This window comes from Felis catus, chromosome D4, assembly GCF_018350175.1.
Source record: "Felis catus isolate Fca126 chromosome D4, F.catus_Fca126_mat1.0, whole genome shotgun sequence".
NCBI lineage: Eukaryota > Metazoa > Chordata > Mammalia > Carnivora > Felidae > Felis > Felis catus.
The window spans coordinates 93,733,457-93,756,198 of record NC_058380.1 but is presented as its reverse complement, the minus strand read 5'-3'; the positions used below and the strand labels follow the sequence as shown (position 1 = coordinate 93,756,198).

At 60.8% G+C, this 22,742-nt stretch overlaps 1 protein-coding gene and 1 long non-coding RNA gene across 3 annotated transcripts in view; one reads left to right on the top strand and one right to left on the bottom strand.

Annotated features, from left to right (window-relative positions):
- Positions 1-649: 649 nt before the first annotated feature.
- LOC102901013 lies at positions 650-7,376 on the bottom strand. Its single transcript, XR_441768.5, has 3 exons — positions 7,238-7,376; positions 1,613-1,921; positions 650-1,007 (listed from the first exon to the last, which is right to left on the bottom strand). It is a non-coding gene; the product is annotated as an uncharacterized LOC102901013 (long non-coding RNA).
- A 12,916-nt stretch (positions 7,377-20,292) lies between these two features.
- Positions 20,293-22,742, top strand: part of COL5A1 (collagen type V alpha 1 chain) — a 148,634-nt gene continuing 146,184 nt past the window's right edge. The window contains exon 1 of one of the 2 annotated variants that reach the window (XM_023242951.2): positions 20,293-20,776. In XM_023242951.2, the coding sequence (XP_023098719.2) occupies positions 20,656-20,776 (121 nt within the window). In that variant the 5' untranslated portion in view covers positions 20,293-20,655. The remainder of the gene's footprint in view (positions 20,777-22,742) is intronic. The other variant, XM_023242950.2, reaches the window with a different exon arrangement.

The window sequence follows — 22,742 nt, the reverse complement described above, 5'->3', positions numbered from 1 at the left end:
CATTTAATTATACTTTAAAAAAAACGGTTAAAACTTACCATTAATAACACTTGAAATATGAAATACTCAGAAATGAATCCAATAAAGCATATGCAGTACTTTTGCAGAGAAAATGATAAATTATATTAAAAGACTGGAGAAAATCTAAATCAATGGACAGAGAAGATGTTTGGGAATGACAGAGTATCATGTTAGCTCTTCCCGAATTTATCTATTAGCAGTGCAATTCCAAAAGGCTCCCAGGCATGTGTGTGCCCGTATGTGCGTGTACATGCATGTATGTGTGTGTGTGTGTGTGGTTTGGAAAGATTCATATCTGAATATTTATATCCAAGATCAAGGGATCATAAGTAAGAAAAATGCTCCTGAGGAAGAACAACATTTTGGGAGGATGTGACTCTCCAACGTCAAGAATTATTATGAAACTAAAGGAATTAAGTCTTACAACGTTGCAAAAAGAAACAAAATGACCCATGGAACCCAATGGAGTTGTCACAAACAGACTTGTCAGGATTTGGAGGCTTGATTTGTGGAGAACGCGGCACTGCGGATCGAGAGGAGAGAACAGACTTTTAAGTGAGTTATTCAAGGGTGGTCGGTCGCCCAGACCGAAGTAGATAAAGGGCACAAACCAGACAAAACCACCTCACACTGTTCAGAAAAATTAATTACGGGTTTATTTCAGCTCTTAGTGGAAAGGTAAAATCGGACAAGTCTTAGAAGATCGTAGAGGACAGTAAATGGGTCACTTCAGGATGGGGAAGGTGACGATGTCACATTGAGTGGGTACGTGCCCGGTGACCCAGAAAATCCCCCAGAGGACGGGGCTTCAGGACGCACACCCTGAGCCCTCACAGAAGAACCGTTCACAGAGGTGCATTGTAAGAAATCGTCCAGACGTCCGTCCACAGCGGCACGGGCACAGAAACCGTATTACGTTCACGTGAAGGAGCGTCCTACGAGAGTGAGGGTGAACGGCCCGAAGCTGCCTGCGACGAAATTTCTGCCTGTGAATCCCAGGAATGAAAGAAATAGGTGAATTGTGGTCAAAAGTGCGGGAGGAAGGGAAACACACGGCAAGATGCCACTCATCAATTTCAAGAGCGTGTCGGCATGTAAGAACGTGACGTAAAGCTGCGCAGGGCCGTGGGAATGGTAGGATAAGACTCGGGAGCGAGTTCCCTCCGAGGGACAGGGGAGGGGCCTGGGGAGGGCACACGGGGCGACGTCCTGTATCTTCCCCTGGGGGTTGGGGTGCAGGTCTTTGCTGTACTTTTTTGTTATAGGTGCTAATTTCTTAACAAGTGTAATTTCTCATCGATCCAATGTGTAATGAAAACCTGTATTTATGTATTTATTTTATTTTGTTTTGAGAGAGAGAGAGAGAGGCCGAGCCAGGGAGAGAGGTAGAGGGGAGAGGGAGAGAGAGAGAATCTTAAGCAGGCTCCATGCTCAGTGAGAAGCCCGATGCAGGGCTCGACCCTATGACCCGGGGATCATGACCGGAGCCAAAATCAGGAGTCAGGTGCTCACCTGACTGAGCCACCCAGGCGCCCCTGGAAGACCTGTTTTTACATTTACAAAGTTAGGAACAACCTCCTGACATCCCTACCTGGTCCCGGTGTATGAGTCATCCAGCATGCTGCTTGTTGGATCTCCTTACGCTTTTTGGGGGGGGATTTTCCCTCCTAAACCCATAAGTGAAGCCGTTTGTTGTGAGTCGGGGTTCTGCAGACGTTAAAGCCACGAGTTCTTTCGCGTGCCCTCCAGATTTGGAGTCTGCTCCGGACTCAGGCTAGCAGTGCCTCAGTTTCCCTTGGTTCAACTTCGCATTTGTTTGATTTCAGCGGGAGGACGATGCAGTTCCACGAAGTGAATTGAAAGGCCTTGCTCCCCTGTGGCTTGGAGCCATGGCCGCAGCCTGGGAACAAAGAGATCGCGTACGATAGAATTCCACGAAGAACCCAGAGTGTTTGAGAGATCTCTCATAAAGCTGTCTGGGCCCAGAGCTTTTGTTTTGGTGAAGGCGTTACTCAGACAAGCCCCCCTCCCCCCATCTCTCCCCGTTCCTCGGGTTTCCCATTAATTGGGCTACACGTCGTTGGCAGGTACCGTTAGTTACTCCCGCGCGTCTCTTTCTTGTTGACTGGCTTGCGGGGGGGCTCGCGCCAGTGCTGTGCTCAGGGAAGGCGGCTGTCCTCACCAGAGGCAAGTGCCCGCGTGTGCCAGCTCGATTTGGGGCTGCAGCCCCGTGGAGCAGACGGGAGGGGCGGGCTTTGGGGAGCCTCACGCCTGCTCACTCCAGGGGAGAGAGGGGAGGATCTGTCCACCGGCTCTGCTCCCCTGGGTCCAAGGGTCACCGCAGGGTATCAGCACCTGCAGGCAGAGCTCCAGGCTGCCCGCACTTGGCCTTGAGAGACATCCGTGGCATCCCACGCTTCTGCCTGGACAGGGAAGCCCGAGCTGGCAGGTAGGAGGCACACAGCTTAAACGTGAGGCGTGACAAGGCCACGTGGGCATGGCCCAGAGAGCTGGCCCCCAAGCAGGCAGGTCTTGGGAGGTGCCTGACCGTCACCCCGTACGTGGCCCTGCCCCCGCCCCAGCCAGTCACGGGGATTCTGCTCCTGTTCCCTGTAACCAGGGCGCGAGGGGCCAAGAGGGGAATCCTGGGAAAGAGCCTCAGCTCTTAAAACAGCCCCCAGAAAGATCTAGACTTCTTTTGCCTCCAGACACCGGTGTGTAAGGTGGGCTGCGGGGGGTGCCTGGGGCCGAGCACGGAGATGGGGAGGGAGCCCGGGCCTTGGAGAAGCCCCGGCTGCCGAATCAACCTGCAGCCCCTTCCTTCCGCCGGCTTCACTGCCTCCCGAGTTCCAGCGCCCGTCCGGGGCCTGCCGGTCGTCTCCTGTGCCCGAGACGTTGCAGCTCAGGAGACACAGAAGGGAGCAGACCCTCCTTCCCCTGCCCCTGTGGCCACAGGCGATGCCCCACGGGGGGCCTGGGAGGGGCCGAGCTGCTGGGCCGCCTGCGCGAGCCCTCTCTCCTTCACCCCTGCAGCACTCCGCTTTCCAACCTAGGACCAGGCGTTCACGCGCGTCCTGCAGGCCTGCACATGCGCTGGCTCCCGCCCCTGATGCTTAGACCAGCTGCTCGGAGCCGCCGGGCCGGCCGGAACCCTCCTTGGCTCTGCTCGGTCCTTCTCTTGCTTCCCCTGCCAGAGAAGGGATTCGATGTTTTCCATTTCCTCAAGTTCACCGACATTTGTTTGTCCTGAGGCCCGTTCACTTCCCTTCCTCGGAACTCTGGGACGTGCCTCGCCTGCCTCGCGTGCCTCGACCGCCTGGGGACCAGGGTAGACGTGGAGGCCATGTGGCTCCCGTGCAGGGAGCTCCCCATGCACCTTGCTCAGAGGGCAGCGTGGGCCGATCCGGGCAGCTCCAGACACCCGCCTGGCCTTGGCTCCTTTCCAGAGGGAAGAGGGGCACACAGGCTTTGGGGACGGCTCTGGGTCCTGGAAGGATGGTCCAGCTTCCAAAAGAAGGGCGGGAGAAAGAACCCCGTGAAGGATGTGTGGCAGCGGAGGTCGGGGTCCTGGCGGGGCGCATGGCATGCGGGCGGCCCTTCTGCTCTGGGCCCGGCCCCACCTGCGCCCCTGCAGTGATGAGGGGGGTGTTCGGCCTTGCCGTGGGTCACTGTTTAGCGCCCCCCACCCCGGGCAGTGCTGGTCTTTGCCCTGCAACCCGAGGAGGTGTTGGTGGGACCTCGCCATCGGCCTGCTGTCAGTGGTGGGGCCGGGGATCACCCAGACCCCGCCAGGCGCCCACTGGTGCTTCTTGCCTCCTCCACCACGGCAGACCCTTGTGACGTCCTGGCGGGTGGGGGCCGCGCGGCGTGCAGCCTTGGAACCCGTGGACTGGGTGGCAGTCCCTGGAAGCTTCAGGGGCCCGCCGGCGGCCTCGGAGACCGAGCTGGGTCAGGATGGGAGAGGTCGTCCTATAAGCACAAAGGCCGGACGGACACACGGGGACACGGGGACAGCGTCCTCGGGGCCCAGACAGGACACGGAAACATCTAGGCTCTCCTCCCCAGGATGCGGTTCACCGGGGCGTGCCAGGCAGCCTCGTGCATGCGCCTCTGGTGTGGGGCGGAGAAGCGTGGCCTCTGGAGAGCCTGGCTGTCCACGTGGGGCGCCCCCCTCGTCAGGAACGGTCCCCGACACGTGCCAGATTACAAGAAGCCTGGGGGGCTCAGTCGGTTACGCGTCCGACTCTCGATCTCCGCTCAGGTCACGATCTCGATTTGTGAGACGGAGCCTCGCGTGGGGCTCGGTGCTGACAGCTCGGAACCTGCTTGAGAGTCTCTCCCTCCCTCCCTGTCTGCCCCTCCCCTGCTCGTGCTCTCTGCCCCAAAATAAGTCAGCATTAAAAAACAAGATTGCTTTGGAACCAAAGCCCACCGGCTTCCTGTGGACAGTCCTCTCTGACGTGGAGGGTCGGACTTGAGAAGGGCTTTGGCGTGGGGGCAGTTGGCTGGCATTGCTGTCGGGACCCCAGACCACCTACGGGCCGATCGCTCCTTTTAAGGCCTGGAGGAAGCCGGCCCAGAGCAGCTGACTGGCGTGCCAAGGTCCCTCGCTGGTTGCCGGGACGGTCCCAGCCCCTCACCCGTGTTCCCGTCGCCCCCAGGCTTCTCCGGTGTGGCGTGCGTCCTGGTTGATGGTGTTTTGGGAACACACTCGGTTCTTTTTACTGACGGGGCGTCCTTTGCAAGAGGCCTCGTGTCGTGTCCTATCTGTGCAGAATCCGGAGCAGCCACCGGGACCGCGTGGGTGATCAGCAGACGCGTTCTCGGGTGAGCTGTGTGCCTTGCGTACATCTGTGAGGCATGCTGGGGGCAGAACCTGCGCCCTGCCCGGCGGCGCACGCGCGGTGGGGCTTGGCCAGGGCATCCCAGGTCCCTGAATGTCCTGGCTTTTGGCTCGGGCTGCCCGGGCCTCGTCTTGGAGGCTGCTGGCCCGCGCAACCTCTGGGGCTCCACCCTCGCCTGCTGTCGACGTGTCCTGCCCTCGGAAGAAGCCCTGGGCCGCTGCCTGCCCGGAATCCTAATTGCATCCCCACTTTGGCAGCCCGACAAGGGGAGTGTAGTCCTTGTGGCTCCCGGCACCCTCTCTGCTGACCTACAAGTACCGGTTTGGAAGGGGAGATTTATGGATGGGCGTGAAATTGCCATCTTGAGAAGGCCCAGGCAGAGCTATAAATAGGGCGGCCTGTCCCCAGAGGGGAGAACCCTTTCGGGGTGAGGGTGTCGCGGGATCAGCGTGGTGCTTTAGGGCAGGACAGCACAGCGGTTGAACCAGGCCTGGCGGGGGCCCTTGCCTCCAGGCTGAAGTTACCCTCCACCCCCCGCACCCCCCCCCCCCACCCAGCCAGATGTGCCGAGGAGCCCCCCGGCCGCCTGCACGTTTTTGATGACTTTTCTCACCAAGTGGGATTAACCCAGGCCACTGATTACTCTAGCCCTTTTCCTGTCAATGTCAATCCCTTTCGGCTCACCCCCAGACACCCCCTCCCTCTCCCGGGAAGAGAACTCTGTCTCCAGCTTCAGGTTCACCCTGGGACAGTAGCTGACGGGGCTGGCCCCCTCCCACGACCAGGGCAGAAGATCCAAGGACAAGCCACGGTCGCAGGATCGGGGCTTTGGGACAGTCGTCTCAGACATGCCAGTCTGGCTCCGTGACTGGACAAGCCCACAGGCGGGGCTGCCACAGGATGTGCTTGGGGTCAGCGAACTGCGGCCCGCGGGCCAGATCCACCGGCTGCCTGTGTATGGCCCACGGGCTGAGGGTGGTTTTCCATTTTTAGCTGGTTGGTGAAAAGGAGAAGAAGGAGTCCGGCTGTTTTATGACACGTAAAAATGACATGAGATTCACATTTCAAGGTCTGTGTGTAAAGTTTCCGTGGAACACAGCCACACGCATCACTAATTATTATCTGTGGCTGTTCCCGCCCTCTAACCACAGAGCTGAGTAGCTGCACCAGAGACCCCGCAGCCCGCGATGCCAAGAATATTTACTGTGTCACAACCCTTAACAGAAAAAGTTCCTGATGCTTCTAGATCCTGGGAGTGAACTTTTAGGGCCCGTGGGCCCGTGAGCATCTACCGGGAGTAACGGTCATGCTCCCCGGAAGAAGTCCTGGGTACGTGACCACGCATCCGTGTGCACGGCGTGAGGAGGGACGTGACCTGCCAGGAAAGCCAGCCGAGCACTTGTCCCCAATCCAGGGACATCAGTGGCTCTCAACCGAAGGCAGTTTGGCCCCCAGGGGACACGTGACAGTGTCTGGATATGCTGTGTTTTGCCGCCAGTGGGGGAGGCTGGCATCTAGTGGGTGGAGCCAGGGCGGCTCAACAGCCGCGATGCGCAGGACGGCCCACGACGGACCATCATCTGGCCCCAGATGTCAAGAGCATGAGGCTGAGAACGTGCTGTAAAGAAACGTGATTCCGGTCTGTGCGCGGGTCGTCGTGCCAGACCTGCATCCGCTGGACGGGGCAGGAAAATCGAGGGTGGGGTGGGTGGCCGGTCCCGCTGGGGGCCCCGCCGGGCCAGGGGCACGCAGGCTGGAGGCTGGCGGGCTGCACTCACGGGTGGTCTGCTTCGGCCCGGTGGACCCGAGCCTTTTGAGGTCCCTCTCCGGTTCCTGAGCGCCGGGCCCTGTGCTGGACCCTGAGGAGCAGGCTGAGGAAGAAAGCTGGCTCGTGCTTTTGGTTCGTTTTAATGCCAGATGGGGGACAAAAATCACACCATCGAGACAAGGCCTTTTGTGGTTAATGGCCCCACGCCCGCCATTGTTTCCTACGGCCCCAGCCCCTCCGTCCTCCCAACGCTGAGGCCCTCACGGCGCCCTGGACGGCTCTGCCGTCGGAGCGCCCATTCGTCCTTCAGGGTTTCCTTTCCAGTCGCTCATTCTGCGATTCTTCCTGGGAAAGCCTCCTCCCCCCCCCCCCCCCCCCGCCCCTTCCCTTCCTCCCCCTGCTCTCCTCCCCCTTCCTCCCTCCCCCCCTTCCCTTGCCTTCTCCTCCCTCCTTCCCCCTCCCCCTCCCTTTTCCCTCCCCCTCCCTCCCCTTCCCTCATTCCCTTCTTCCCTCTTCCCTCCCTCCTTCCTTCTCTTCCTCCTGCCCTCCCCCTCTTCCCTCTTTCTCCTTCCAGAATTGGTCTCAGCCTTCTGTGGACACTCACCACTTTTTTTTCCAGCCTCTCAGATGGAGCCTCTTGGGGTGCAGTGCAGTGAGCCGCAGACCGAGCGCCTCAGAGGCAGGCCCCGCGCTCTGTGTCACTGCCCGGCCCTGGAGCCAGCCCAGGCCGATGTTCCACAGCCCTCTGATGGCTGAATGGGAGCCCGGAGCGATCTGACAGCATAATGGGCATGAGGTCGTGTGAAGGAGGCTGGCTGTGGACCCGGACCACCGCGAGCTCTAGTAACTGAGCAAGGTTCCTTGGCCGTGGACAGCAGCTGCGGGAGGGAGGGCAGGGCCGCGCTGGGCGGGCAGGGCCAGCTGCGGACGCTCGGAGCCCTCCTCTGGGTCACGCTGATGAATTTTCCAGAACTCAAACGAATCCAGAGCCGACTTGACAAACTCTGAATGGACAGAAAGAAGCATCAGTTGTGCAGAGACCAGGGGCCTCGCTCAAGCCAAACTACATGATTCATTTTCAAGAAACTGGGTTTTGGCTGCCTTGCCAGTTCCCTCTGTTTGAAAGTTATTTCCATTAAAACATTCTGGAGGGTTGAGGATATTTTTCAGCGGACAGGGCTCATGCTGAGCTTTATGGCAGTTACTGTGTTTCTGAGCCACCGGTTTTAACGTGGAAATGACTACTTGTACGAAGCTGTGTGCCACGGGGCTCACGACTTGAGTCTGGGGGCCAGGGAGTCGGGCTGAGTCTCTCTCGCCCAGCGCACGTGGAGGCCTCGGAGGCACAGACGGAAAATGGGAGGAGCCTTTGGGGCCAACGGGCCTGCCCGGTCCGTGAACATACGTGAGAGGGACCTTGGAGCCAAAGCCCCGTGAACGGGGCCTCCTTCGTCGCTGTGGGGTGTGGCAAGCTCACGGGCCTCAGTTGCTCCTTCTGTGCCGAGTGTCTGTTAGCTCAATCTGTTACTCGTCAGGTTCAGCCCACAGCTTCTTAGACGTACACATCCTGGGCTTTAGCAACCGGGCTCCACGGAACAGGATGGCCAGGGGTGAAACCTGGGGCTCTGCATTTTAAACCCATGTCCTGGCTGCCCGTGGGCTGACCGCGGGCCCGTTGAGGTTTTCTGGGTGTGCAGAACCCCATCCACTGGTGGAAACCCGTTCCGTCCGTGCTGTGCCGCTGGTGGCCACCAGCCGCCCGCGGTCACTGGGTGCTTGCCGTGTGGCGAGTGCAGGTGAGGGACGGAATCTTAATTTTTGCGTAGTTGTGATGAATTTTAAGTTGATAGCAAATCGTCAAGGTCATGAGTCTGGTCGGGATTTACACCCGGGATTTCGTTTGCCTGTCTCTCAAACCATTTAAAGATTCCCACTACGATGGGGGGGGGGGGGGGATATAGTTAGCTATTTCATGTTTGGGCATTTAGAGCGTCTCAGAGATTCTTTCTTCAGAGCTGGAAAAAAAAAAAAAAAAAAAGTCCCCAGACCCCATACAAGGGAATGGGATCGAAGTATCAGCCGGCCATCCGGTCTGCCTCTCGTAGCGTCTATGCACAAAGGAACTGTCACCTTTCCAGAAGCCTCCATGGTATTTCCGAAGTGGCTATAGCAGCCACTCCGTGGTCTCAGGAAGGCTGGCACCACCCAAGCTTACTCCTGTTTGCACCTGAATCAGACTCTGCCAGTTCAGGGGCCACCTGCCGGCGGCTCTGCAGGACCCCATCCATGTCCCTTCGTCACCCTCTGGCCCCGTGCAGTGGAATGTGCCCGTTGACATCCCCACACTCAGGCCACCGGGAACAGTCTGTCCCTGCAGGGGCCCAGGAGCCGTCTCAGCGCCTACAGACGCCCCCCCCCCCCACCCATGCCGGCACAGCTGCTCAGTGCCCAGAGTGACAGAGACTTTCCTGCCCATTGACTCACGCAGCCCGGAGGGGACAGCAGACGGGTGCAGAGTCTTGCTGGAGCAGTCGGTCTCATCCCAAAGAGGAGGAGGGAAAGTAGGTCAGCCATTTGAATTAGGCAATGAGCTGACCCCACAGGCCCTCCTGCCCCCAAAGCTAGTTTGTCTCGAAGAGACCCGACAGGCGGCCACTCGGATCCCCAACTCCGTGTGTGCTGGAACTTACGTAAAGCCGCACGTCCCTTCTGAGCGAGCAGCATGGCTTCCCTGACCCCGGCTCAGGTATAAAGGTGCAGAGACAACCAGCTCGAGTGCCCTAAGCTGGGACAGCGTCACGGGGGGTGAGTGATGGAGACCGAGAGCCAGCCGTGGAGCTGGGAAGGCTGGTCCAAATCCCAGCTGGGACACATCATTTTTCTTTCTTTCTTTTTTTTGAAAATTTTTTTCAATGTTTATTTATTTATTTTGAGAGAGAGAGAGAGAGAGAGAGAGAGAGAGGCAGAGTGGAGGAGAGGCAGAGAGAGGGAGACACGGAATCCGAAACAGGCTCCGGGCTCTGAGCTGTCAGCGCAGAGCCCGATGCGGGGCTCGAACCCATAAACCGTGAGGTCATGACCTGAGCCGAAGTCGGACGCTTGACCGACTGAGCCACCCAGGCGCCCCCAGCCGGGACACTTGTGCCCCGCCGTGAAGCGGAGGTGACAGCGTCCACGTTCCAGGCTCCTTGCAAGAACACAACCGGGTTTCGCGTCTCAAGCACTTACGCAGTGCCGGGCGGAGGGCAGACGCGCAATTCCCGGCATCGGTTACTTGCACCGTGCAGTCACCTTTGTATCTTGGAAGCAGCCGTTCGCCGTGAGAACAAAGACCGAACCAGCAGCCTGGAGCCCGGGGCTCGCAGTGCTTGGCCCCACACGGTGCTGATCCGCGGTTTCCATGCTGTCGTCACTCCGGTGAGTGTCCTCGGAGTACAAAATCATGACGCGGTCGGGAGCGTTGTGTCAGCTGTAAAAGAACACGCAACCAGAAGGGGAGATTTACAGCCGCTGGATGACCCTGTCACTTCTTCCGGTGACGTTGACTTAAGATTGAGCTTCGGACAGGTGCAGCCCCTGCCCCCTCAAAAGACCGTCAACCCAATTGCAAATCTGCTGTTGTTTTAATGTGTTTATAAAGTAAACAAAACAGGGGCGCCTGGGTAGCTCAGTGGGTTGAGTCCGACTCCTGACTGTGGCTCGGGTCACGATCTCCGTTCGTGGGATCAAGCCCTGTGTCGGGCTCTGTGCTGACGACGTGGAGCCTGCTTGGGATTCTCTCTTTCCCTCTCCCTCTCTCTCTCTGCACGCCCCCCCCAAATAAATAAATAAACTTAAACAAAAGTGAACAAAACAAAACAGCATGCTTTGTATCTAGGATGCCCAGTTGCTGGTCTGAATAAAAGCCAATCGTTTGCGAACACAGCCCCAGACCCCACAGGGAGAGGTGACAGTGAGCCTCACTGTCCCTGGTGCCTCAGTCAAGCACTGTGACAAGGGACCCGCGACTCTGGGTGTTTGCTGAGGGCCTGAGGTGATGTCATTGACACTTAGCCCGGCTTTGAAGTTCTACAGTTTGATGCCGATAAGGGCCTGTTGGTCGACACGCCCTGAATTCCCGAAGGTGACCACGCAGGAGGGGCTGGGCACGTAGGAGGGATTCACACCCAGCGAAAGTATCGCTGAGCATGAGCTGAGTTTTGAGAGGCTCTCAGACAAGAAAACCCCGGGGAAGGGTCCCCGCGGCTCTCAGACGCACGCGAAATGCAAGGAAAGGGGTTTTCCCCAAACATCCACCTCCTCCTCTAGCACATCTGGAATAGCTCCTTTTCCACGGGACCGTCCTTCAAATATCTGAAGACAGCTGTTTAGAAAAGACAGCTTCTTAGGAAAGCAGATGGCCGCCCCACAGGAAATCTGGGCTTTTAAAATGGATAAGGGGAAGATTCTGGCTCCCATCCCCCCACGAGGGCTGGCTATCTCACTGAAACCTTCTGGGGAAAGATTGCGGCCCGCTTCTGGGCCTCCAGGAAGTAGGCCAAGGTCAGGTACCTGCTTAGGGGCACGGCTAAGTGTTTAATGACTGACTCTTTACGGAGAAAGGCCCAGATTCACAGCGTCTGCCAATTTCCGTGGTGTAAATGCTCCCACCGTGGCCAGTTTTAAGAAGCCCATTTCAAGAAGCCAGCTGTTGTGAGTCTGGACACGCCAGCACCGGCCCAGCGCTGAACCCCTCGTAGCATCTGGCCAGTGAGCAGACCTCGAGATGAACAGGGTCCACATTGGATCTTCCAGAGTCTGCAGAGGTAACAGAGAGGGGCCGACTGGTGACAATGGGGGGCTCCTACCAGCTCCGAAATCATGCCCAGTGCCCAGCCCCCTGGGTGCCTGAGGCTCGTACGCCCTGTTTGGCTCCCCCCGTGCCAGCCGAAGACCGATCGATATTAGCAAACGTGGGCCGAGGGCCTTCTGTGTGCCAGACCACGAGGGGGTTTGTTATCCCGCCAGATCCCCGTGACGGTCGGTCCCAGGAGTGTCCCTGTTCTACAGACGAGACACAGGAAAGTCAAGTATCTTGGCCAAGGTGTGCGATCACTCGTGTTCCCGTGCGTCTCGCTCCCCAGTCAGGGAAGGGGGTCAGCGGGGGTGCGTGGGGTCAGTGCAGTGAGACGGCACGGTGGAGGGGTGGCGGCCGTGGGTGCCCGCGGCGGAATGGCCGGGGCGGGGACGGAGACCCAAGGCTGCCCCCCGACTTACCCTCTCCTCTCCTCTCCCCCCTCCCTCCCTCCCCCCCCCACCCCCTGCACAAAATCCACAGCTGCCCTGCGTGGAGTGCCAGGGGCGGGGGGGGGGGCGGGCTGCAGTTGAGATGTCAGGAGGGGAAAGTCTGCAACCGGGGTTCTGCTGGTTCCCATTAAGACAAATCTCCTTGTTGACAAAAGTAAAGGGGCCCGAACCGACGCCAGCATTTGCCCTCGGCTGGTTGCTTTTATTCTTCTGCAAGGAGCTGGATCCCGGCTCCCAGCCCTCGGGCTTCAAAGGGGGAAATTCCTAAGCGGGTAGGGGCTTTGGCGGGGTGCCCTGGTGCCCCCCGGGGGGAGCCGCTGGAGATGCCAGGCCCAGGGTCTCATTAGCGTCTCACACATTCTGTCTCATTTTCCTTGGCACAGAGTCTGGACTTCTCCGTAGCCGAGAGGTGGGACGTGAATGCCCGGTGGACGGTCGTGGCCACAGCTCGGGCTGCGGAGCCAGCGTTTTCTGGGCTCGGGCAGGTTGGCAAGATGGAGGTGCCACCTCTGAGTGTGGAGCTCACGGTGCCGGGCCCGTGGGGGGGGGGTGGGCCCCCGTATCCCTGGGCTGTGGCCGAGCCCTCAGCCTCTGCCTCCCCCTTTCTCCTAGTGTCTCTCCTCCACGCGTCTCTTATGAAGACGCTTGTCAGGGATGTAGGGCCACCCCTGCCTCTCCGAGCCCGCCCTCTTCTCCCCGCAGGCTGGTGCTTATCCCCAGCCCATTTAGGGGAGCTCGGGCCCAGTGCCCTCTCCTGCACCCACCCCACTGGCCAAGTGAGGGGAAAGATGCCCCGGGCGTCACTGGGCCATGTCAGCTAAGGGGCCTGGGCACAAGCCACACCTGCCACCTGGTACGTCCCCCTCCCCAGACCCTCTCCAGGTGCCCCATGCTCTGGGCCTGTCCGCCTGGCCTGGAGGCCTCAGGTGTGTTAGTGTCCTCGCTGTCATAACAAATACGCCGGGTGCCTCGAGACACACAGATTCAATTTCTCCCCGTCTCGGAGGCCAAAACCCGAGATCGAGGTGTCCGAAGGGCGGCGCTCCTGGCCGAGGCGGCAGGGGAGGGGCCTTCCTTGTCTCTCCCGGCTTCTGGTGGCCCCAGATGTTCTCTGACTCGTGGCAGTTACTGCAGTCTCTGCCTTCTGTTTGCCTGTCTTTAATCCCCTCTGTCTTCCTCTTCCAAGGACACTTGCTGTGGCATTTAGGGCCCAGCTGGCCAGACCAAGATGATCTCCTTATCTCAGGGCCCTTAGCTTAAGCACATCTGCACAGACCCTTTTCCCAAATAAGGTCACATTGTAGGTTCTGGGGATTAGGGCTTGGAATTGTCTCTGGGAACCGCTGTCAGCCTCCCACGGCCAGACCTACCCAGGATGCCCCTGTTAGCTCTGCACCCACTCCTCCTGTGAGCTCCTGCCCTGTCCCCACCCCCCCGCCCCCCGCCCTGAGTGTCAGGGCGGATCCGATCTGTACCGTTTCTGCTGGAAGGCCCCACGGGCAGAGTGAGCAGCCCGGGGGTGCGGGGGAAGGCTTGAGATAGGACCCCGGCTTCTCCACTTAAGAACCTGACAGCTCTGGGGCCCATCTCCCCGTGCTCCGGGCTTGAATTCTGACCTGCACGTTAGGGATGCTCTTTGTATCATGAGGATTAAAGACGGTCAGCCCCGGTCAGTTCTTGCCACAGCTCCATCCCCGCCCCCCGACTCACATACCCGTACCCCCAAGTCACGCGCCTACTCGCCCCGGCTCGGCTCGCGGACTGTGCTCAAGGGTTCTGGGGGGCAAATGAGTTTGATTTCTGGGTTTGGGAGACTCATTTAAATTTCTCTATCCCCTCGTATTTCCTCTTATGGAAGAAAATTTAATCTGGGAGCTATTTCCATTGAAAACATTGGTTTAATACTAAAAATGAAAACAAATAAAACTAGGCCCTCCTGGAAAAAACAACAGTCCCGGGCAGGGTTTGGCACACCCGGGCAATGTGCCGTCGCACGCACGGCTCCACTGAGCTCCCTCGTCCCTTTGCCAGCTTGGGTCCTGCCGATGGGGACGTCGCCTGCTCTCAGGACACGCGGAGTGCTGGGGTTTTCTGCACCTGAGCTGGATGGCCAGCAGGTGCCGCTGACCCCTTGTTCCAGACCGTGGCTGGCTGCCGTGTCTTCTCGGCCTCCCCGGTGGGGATGACGTGACCGCTCCGGGGCCCTGGCGGGTTGATTGTGGCCCTTGGAAATGGGACCTTGTTTAAAAGGACGAGAGGCTGAGGTCCGAGTCAGCCCCGCACACCCAGAAGGCCCTCTTCCGCAGGCTTCGTGGACACTTCCACCTTTGCCTCCCAAAGTGGGGGTCGTGGGCTGGGGAAGATCCAGTTAGGTCCCACGTGGGGTGCCATCACACGCACCCCAGAACCGTCATCTGAATCCGGGGGATGGCCCGCCGACCACCGGCAGCTCTCTCCACTCGCGCACACGGTTCTTTACAAGAGGCAGCCGTAGAGAGCTGTCCAGCTGACATTTCCCCTGGGCTGCAAACTCAGCCTTGCTCTAGAAAACATTCCCTGGGAGGGCGGCGAGCCCAGCTCGTCACAGGCTGGAAGATGCGTCCCTGCGTCGCGCTGTCTGGATAATTGGAAACGCTCTCTCCACACTTAAGAGTCCTACTGGCTGTCCGTCATGGCCTGTTTTGCCTGGAATTCCTGTAACTTTTCAGAGTTCACTTGGCCCCTGAGAGGAACAGCGAGGTGCAGTAAAACCAGGCCCTCGTGGGCTTGGGGGGAACAAAGCGCCGTCCCGGCTGACTCGGCCACCGGGGTGCCTGGTGCTCCGCCGGGTTCGCTGCCCGGTTCCTGCGCTCCCCGGGGCGGCCCCCTGGCCGTGGAGAACCTGCTTCCTGGCCTTCCGCTGGTGCCCTGCAGCCCCGACGCAAATCTCCAGCCTCCTGCAGGCTTGTCTGGTCTGAAGGATGACGGCCCGTGACTGCGGACTGGTCTGCTCCTGTAGGGTGGTGGTCCCGGCACCCTTGGGTCCTGGGCTGCCAGAGATGGCTGGACTCGGGGTGGGCTGGGGGTGGCGGGTGTGGGAAGGGACCTTCTCTGGTCAGAGCGGTGGAAGGTTCCACGTGGGTGGAGGAGAGCCTCCTGGGGGACCCCACGGACCGTGAGGTGGAATCAGGGTGGCCCTGGGGTTCCGCGTGAGAATCCCGACCCCCCGGCTCTTTGCAGCACAGCCTCTGTGCACTGTCTGGTCCACTCAGCATTCAGATGGTGGGCCGGGCCCGGGATGCCGAGGTCAAGCCCCACAGCCGCCCTGCCGGAGCTGGAGGGACGTCCGCACACGGCCACATGGCCTTCCAGGCCCGGCTCCCGCCCACAATGCTCAGGTGTACCTGCTCGCCCGTGGGCTGTTCACAAAGACTGAGACGTGTTCCTCTGCACCCCCTGGGCACCTCGGGCAGGGGCTCCTGAAGCAGGGCAGGGGCACTCGTCCACAGAAAGGGTGGGGAGGGAGAAACGAGCACCCGGGAAGGACTCGGGAGCCTTCATGGGAGGCGGCCGGGTCTCAGCCTGTGTGCTGCCCCCCTTCCCCCCAGCGCGGTCGGCGTCACAGACGCTCAGCTCCATATGCACCAGGGGAGCGAGACTCCGGAGGGCTGGCCCAGCAGTCAGGGTGAGATGCCATCAGAGGCCCCTCCTGCTGGACGTGGTCCCACCCCCACCCCCACGGGCGTTAGAATGCCCTTATTGTTCTGGAAAACACAGTGCCCTGGATTTCTCCAAAAGGCCCACAGACTGGGATTGCCACGGTATTGTGTGCTGAATTGCGCCCCCTCGGTCCCCCGTGGAAGTCCTAACCCCGGCGCCCCCCCTCCCCGGCCTCCCCGGAATTGACTGTGGTGACAGGTCCTTTCAAGAGGAGACTAAGGTTAAAAAGAAAGTCATTTTCGTTGTAGGGTAAACTCATCCAATATGACTGGCTGTCCTTGTAGGAAGAGATTAGGGGTGCAGACATGCAAAGAGGGCAGATGGGGACCAGGGAGGGGGAGAAGGCCCCGGAAGCACCAGGACACCTGAATGTGGGGCCCCAGCAGACTGCTGCCCTGGGGAGCCCTGCTTTGGCCTATTGTTGGGCCCACCCAGTCCTGTCTCTGCCCTCTTCCGCCAAGTCCGAGTTGAACGAGGAGCATGATGGAAACAGGATGACGAAGGACATGCTGTGCCCTTGGCCTTTAAAGCAGTGAGTTTTGGGGCTCCTGGGGGGCTCCGGGCTCCTGCGGGGCTCTGTTGGTTAAGCGTCCGGCTTCGGCTCAGGTCATGATCTCGCGGTTCGTGGGTTCGGGCCCCACCTTGGGCTCTGTGCTGATGGCTCAGCTTTGGATTCTGTGTCTCCCTCTCTCTCTGCCTCTGCCCTGCTCATGCTCTGTCTCTCTCTGTCTCAAAAATACGTAAACATTAAAAAAACTATAAGTAATGATTTTTGCTAGTAATTGTTCGGAAGTTACCCTGGGATTAACAGCACTTGGCCCCCAGGGTGGAAGGAGGGCCCTGCGGTGTGCTGAGCCTCACAGCTGCACAGGGCAGGGGTGGGGTCCCCAGAGCCGGCAGGGCCACCCCTCTGCAGACAGCCTCCCCCAGGGTCACACCCAGTGAGGCACCTGGTGAGGCCGGAGGGTCTCTGCTCAGGTCTGGCTCATCCACACCCTGCTGTTGGAACTCTTCCCTCAGAGGGAGGGTCCTTGCTCTGCTGACTGGGGGTTTGGGAGGAAGACAGGCCAGCTGTGGGGGGTGTGTGGGAGGGGGTTGGGCTGGGGGGACGGGGAGCAGAGAGGGAGGGGCACTGGCATCTCCGAGGCCTTCCTGGCTCACCTTCTTTTTTCATTTTTATTTTTATTTTTATTTTTATTTTAAATGTTTTTAATGTTTATTTATTTGGGGGGCATGCGCACGCACACACACACATGCGCGCGCGCGCACACACACACACACACACACACACACACACACGAGTACAAGTGGGGGAGGGGCAGAGAGAGAGGGAGACACAGAATCAGAAGCAGGCTCCAGGCTCTGAGCTGTCAGCACAGAGCCCGACGCGGGGCTCGAACTCACGGACCGTGAGATCATGACCTGAGCCGAAGTCCGTCGTTTAACCGACTGAGCTCCCCCTGCCCCCGCCCACCGGCGCCCCATCACCTTCTCATCTATGTTCTACTGGGTCCGTGGATGTGGGGTCCCTCTTCCCTGCTTCTCAGATAACAAAACCGAGGAGCAGAGGGGAGAATTCACCTGTGGCTGCCGCTGGGGCCCTAGCTGAGTCGGCCGCTCCCATCCCAGGACACCACCTGCAGGTGTGGGATGCGGGGTAGGAGCGTCATCCCTGGGTGGCCAGAGGGAACCCAGCCCCAGGCTGCGGACAGGTGTGGGGGCCACTCACTCTGCTGGGCCGCAGCCCCCCCAGACGCCTTGGGCCCACCTGGGTGCCCCAGCGGACCGTGAACTCTCGGAGGGCAAGCAGACACCCAGGTCCCTCCCACCTGTCCGTGGGGCCGTGAGCTTCCACCCACAGCAGGGAAAGGAGGGCGGGAACCCGGCTGCCTTGGAAGGCTTCTCGGGAACGGGCCGGCCCTTTCCCAGCCAGGCAATGACTCTGGGAGGCTGAGTGGCCCCTTAAGATGGGAGGCTGGCGGCTGCAACAGCCCAGGGGAGGGCGATACCTGGTGCTCGCGTGGACGCTCTGTGGAGAACCACAACTCCGCTGCGTAGATAGTCAGTGGAAGAACTTACGGCAGCAGGGGGCACGTTGGGTGGTCGGATCGCAGGTGCAGAGCTCGGGGCACATCTGGCCTGTCCCGTTCTTCACCGGGCACCGCGGGAAGTATACTGCGACCGTGGCCGGGGTGCACAGAGCCCCGGATCTTGGTGAGTCCCTCCCATGGCCAAGTGCCACGACTGGAGGTACAGGCACCGGGATGGGCCAGACTGGAACCTGGCATGAATTACAGAAGATGTGGGCTGACAGGCGGCCACTCCCCACACAGGTGATGACCGAGTCTCTGTGCAGCTGTCAGGCCCACGCCAAAGGGACCCGGGTGTGTTGCTCACTGCAGACTCTCTAGGGCCCAGAGCAAATTAAACAGTTCTCAAAGGCCGTCTGTTTTAATCCGTTACGGGAGGGTCCGGGGGATGCTGGGCTTGGGGTCAACCACCACCAGTCACTGTTGCGTGAACCCGGGCGAGGTGATCAGCGTGTTTCGCGCCCAAAAGGGACATCTGGGTGCAAACTCTGGCTGCGGCACACATGAGCTGGTACTTTGGGTAAGTCCCTGCACCCTGTTGGGTCCCCCGTGGGGTGGCTGACCTTTTCACTGTGCTCACTGGAATTCAAATCGTGACTCAGACAGTCAAGTTGTTCTAAGTCCTGGCCTGGCAGGTCAGGCCGCTCAGTTAAGGGACTTTTCTCTGCATTTCCTGGCGGCATGGAAACTGGCCTCCCCACCCAGCTCCGGGCTTGGATGGAATGGAGACGCACCTTCGTCAGCTTGGCCAAGACATCACACCCCTTGCTCTCCAGGGATAGGATAACGTCTGTCCTGTCTGCTCAGGGCCACGAGGGGCAAGCTTTCTGCGCATCACTGAGAGGGACTCCGGGTGGCTGCCTGATGGAGGGGCACGTGACTGTCCGAGAAGTGCCATATGTCCTTGGGGAAAAGCTAGAACCCCAAAAGTTTGTACTATTTCCTGGTAGCCAGGCCACTGACCTGTGTCAGCACCCCAAGTCATGGAGAGAGGCTGGCCTTCCCACTGGTGGGGGGCACTCTCGGGGCCTGACAGGGCTGGGGCTGGGGGCTCAGAAGTGTCAGGTAGAATCTCATGAAGGCGCATACAAGTAAAGGACCAGCTCTAGCTTGCACACACACACACACACACACACACACGCCCCTCATGCATAAACACAAGCATGCACACCACTCACACACACAATTCGGATCATACATACGACTTACACAGAAAAAAACAACAACAAAGAAATATAAAAACCGGAAAGAACAATTTGCTTTACTTCATGTCCCCCAAACATCTCCCCTCTGTCTGTGCGGCCCTCCCCATTAGTGGCACCACGAAGGGCACATGTGGCAGATACGGAGCCGAGCTGCTCAGCGGTCAGCCGCCACGTGCCACCCACACCAGAAGCCGCACGGGGCCATCAGTCCCAGCAAAGCTAGGTACGCCCCACCCCCACCCCAAGTCCCCGTTTCTGGAATGGTGGGCAGGACAGGGCGTTTGGGGAATCTCGCACCTGTCTGGAGATGTAACAGGGAGCGGCCCGGCCCAGCACCCCTGGGGGAACTGTGTGCTCTAGGGGGTCCGGATTGGACGGCTCAGGAATGGCGAGCCACTGAAAACGCCTTCGCCCCTTCTCTTTGTAAGAAGGGCCCTGCAGTTGTCCCAGGCGGGAGGCTTTCTGGGCTGAGGAGCCTGGTAGAAGGGGCAGCCTGCCGTCCAGTCCAGCGGGCCCTCCCCAGGGCTTAAAGAAGTGAAGGCGGGCGCCCGGCGGGAGTCCCCAGGGCAGTGGGTCCCGACCCCTCACCCCTTTGCCCGCTGTCACCTCCCCCAGGGGCACCTTCCCTCTGATCTCCTTTTGTTGCAGAGGGGTCACGGGGAGGGGGGAGGGCGCGGGAGGGAGCGAGGAGGGGCGTGGTGGTGGTGGTGGTGGTAGTGGTGGGTTGCCGGCCGGCCGACCTCGTCTGATTAAGATCCCAGATGTGCAACCTCCAGGCTCCTTCTGGGACCCTTGGGAGGTCAGACCTAACTTGGGCTCCCACGCCCAATCCTCAGTGAGGGGGAAGGTGGAGGGCGGGTCCTCCGGGCGGGTTGACAAGTCGGCCTCAGTCTTGGGCGCCCCGATCTGGCTGAATTGGAAGTTCAGTCTCCACCCAGAAGAGGAGCTCGGAGCTCGTCCACGTAAAAGAAAAAGTTGGGCTGAGCAGCAACTTTTTTTTTTTTTTTTCCCAGCCCAGAGTGAGCAAACCCGGGGCCCCTCCACGCTGGCTCCCCGGGTGGGCCAGGTGCGGGCACCTGGGCGGGGAGAGCGGGGGGCCCGGGGGAGCGGCGCGGGGCGCGTCGGCGCGCGCCCGCCGAGAGCCGGCCGCCGCCCCCGCCCCGCGCCCGCGCCCGCCCCGGGCCCGCCCCTTCCTCGCCGCGACTCGCCCGCCGGCCCCGCCCCCTCGCCCGCGGCGCCCAGTGGGAGGCGGGGGCCGGCCCGGCCGAGCGCGGCGCCGGGCTCTGATTTGCTGCGGGCGCGGGGGATCGACAGCCGCGGCGGGTGCCTTCCAGGGGGGAGGGAGGGAGGACTAGGGGGGAAAAGAGCACGGCGCCCAAGGCGAGGTCGGCACTCTCCGTCCCCGCGGCTGGCGCAGGACCTCGCTCGAGCGGAGCGCGCACGGGGAGCGGGTCGCGGGGCGGCGGCGGCGAGGAGGCGGCGAGAAGGAGTCGGAGGGGGCGAGGAGGCGAGGGCGGCGAGCCGAGCGGGGTCCCGGCCGCCCCGCGGGCCAAGGTCGACCCCCCGCGCGTGGGCGAGCGCGCCAGCCGGCCCCGGCGCGAGGGCCACCGCCACAAAGAGAACGCCGGCGGCTGCTCCCCATGACTTCCTAGAGCGCGCGGTCCCCGCCGAGTCCGCTCCCTCCCGGGCCGCGCCCCGCGCCCCCGTGCGTCCCCGCGCGCCCCGACCCGCGCCCCGCCGGCATGGACGTCCACACCCGCTGGAAAGCGCGCAGCCCGCCGCGCCCGGGCGCCCCGCTGCTGTCCCCACCGCTGCTGCTGCTGCTGCTGCTGCTGCTGTGGGCGCCGCCTCTGAGCCGCGCAGGTAAGGCGCTGGGGCGCGGGGGCGGCTGTCATTCCCGGCCCCCGCCGGCCTCCGGGGCGCTCTCCCCCCTCCCCCCCCCCACCGCCACCCGCGAGCTCGGGGAACGCGCGGGCCGCCTCTCCGAATGCCAGCCTTGGGGCCCGGGGAGGGAGACGCGCCAGCGCGGTACTCCTGCGCGCCAGAGGGCCGGCCGGGTGGGGCCGCGGCGCGCGCGGAGGAAGGGCCTGGCGCTGGATCGGCGAGAGGGTCTGTCCCCGAGGCCGGCAAACTTTGTCCCGAAACTTAGTATCTCTGTCCCACATCACTCGCGCCGGCAGAACTTCCTCTCCCGAAAACTGGAAAGGGTCGCCCCCTAGAGTCGCAGCCCGTCAATTCCGGCCGGGCTCCTGGGGCGGGGTGGGGGGAAGACACTGGCCCCCCCGCCTGGGAATCCCAGAAGCCGCAGCCCCTCCAGCCCTGCTCCGAATCCCCCCCCCCCCACACCTCCTGACCCCGGGGAGGCAGTTGTTCTTGGGTTTGCCTCCCAGAGATGGGGTTTGCGGGGCAGAGCTGGGAGGTGGTGGTGGCGTCTGGGCAGAGAGGCTCAGATGGTCCACAGATGGGGCCCTTGCCTGCCAGAGGTCTGACTTGGAAGGAGCCCCCTCCCCTGGGCGCCTGCCTGGACTCTTGTAGCTCTGACTCCCTCCCACTCAGCTTCCTGATGGGACCGTGGCTTCTCAGCATCACCTTGGTGGTTACCTGTGGGATGGGTCTTTGCACAGCCTCAGACATCGGAGGTCTCAGAATGTCCCAAGTCCCCACTAACAAGCCTGGAGACGAGGCTCAGAGTTGCTGGTGCGAGGTCAGGGGAATTGGGGGGCACAGCTGGCCAGCCGCTCCACCGCCCGCCCCCTTGTCCCCGCCACTTTGTAATTTGAAGCCGTGTGGGAAGAATCACTTTCCGTGCTACACTTCCCGATTGAGATACCCTTTCCCTTTTTCCTGGCGCGATGGGTGTGTGGTGGGCCAAAGAGAATGAGCAGGAGTCGGGGTGTCCAGCCAGCACGGGCCTGTGGGAGCCGAGGGGTGCCTAGCCCAGCTCTGGGGACTCGCTCTCTCATCCCTGGGCTGCCACCAACGTGCCCAAGGTCCTGGGCTAAATGACTCCCCCCACCCCCACGCCCCGGGGATCAGTTGAAGGCGGGGTGGGGGGGGGACAACTGTGGCCTCCGGGAAAGTGATCTGGAGTCGGTGGGGGCCCCATGGTGGCCGAGGGCCTTAGCCCCGTCCTGCTCCTCAGATGGGCTTTCCCCAGGAACACAGGACGGAACCCTTCAGGGGAGTCGTCACCCCCAAAAGCCGGGGCCGGGTGCAGGCTGGGGATCATGCCTTTGGCGGTTTTGCAGTGGGCCCCCAGCTCCATTCCCGGGCTCTGTCTGCGCCTGCAGTCCCTGCCCCCTCTCCGACCCCCTCTTTCCCGAGGGCGGCCCCTTGGAAGCAGAAACGTGGCAGAGGGGATGGGGCAGCAGCCTGGCCCCTGGCCCGGGAGTTGCTCATTTGGCTTTTGGTCAGAAAGACCGTTAGAAGCATGTGAAGAAGCCGCTTTCCTGAGCGGGTTTCCCAGACCCGTCCCACCTCCCAGGGCGGGACCCGTCTCGAAGTCATGGGCAGTGCGTGGCCAAGGAGGGCGGCTGTCCACCGCAGATGCGGGCAGGCGGGAGCGGTCCTCCCAGGCGCCTGTCCTTTTCTCCGTTGTGGGATGAGCCAGATGTTTTCCGAGTTTTCTCTGAACATGGCTATTTTTCCTACCTTCTCCTTGGCCAAGTGTGTGAAGGAATGAAAAGCTAAGATTGCATTTGGGGCCCTTTAACATTGTAACGGGTGGAGGGGAGTGTGTGAAATGAAACGTGACCCCAATATTTGGAAATTGAGGTCATCTCCTCGGCCCGTCATTGGTTGAGTCCAGTCACGTGCCTGCTTCTTGCAA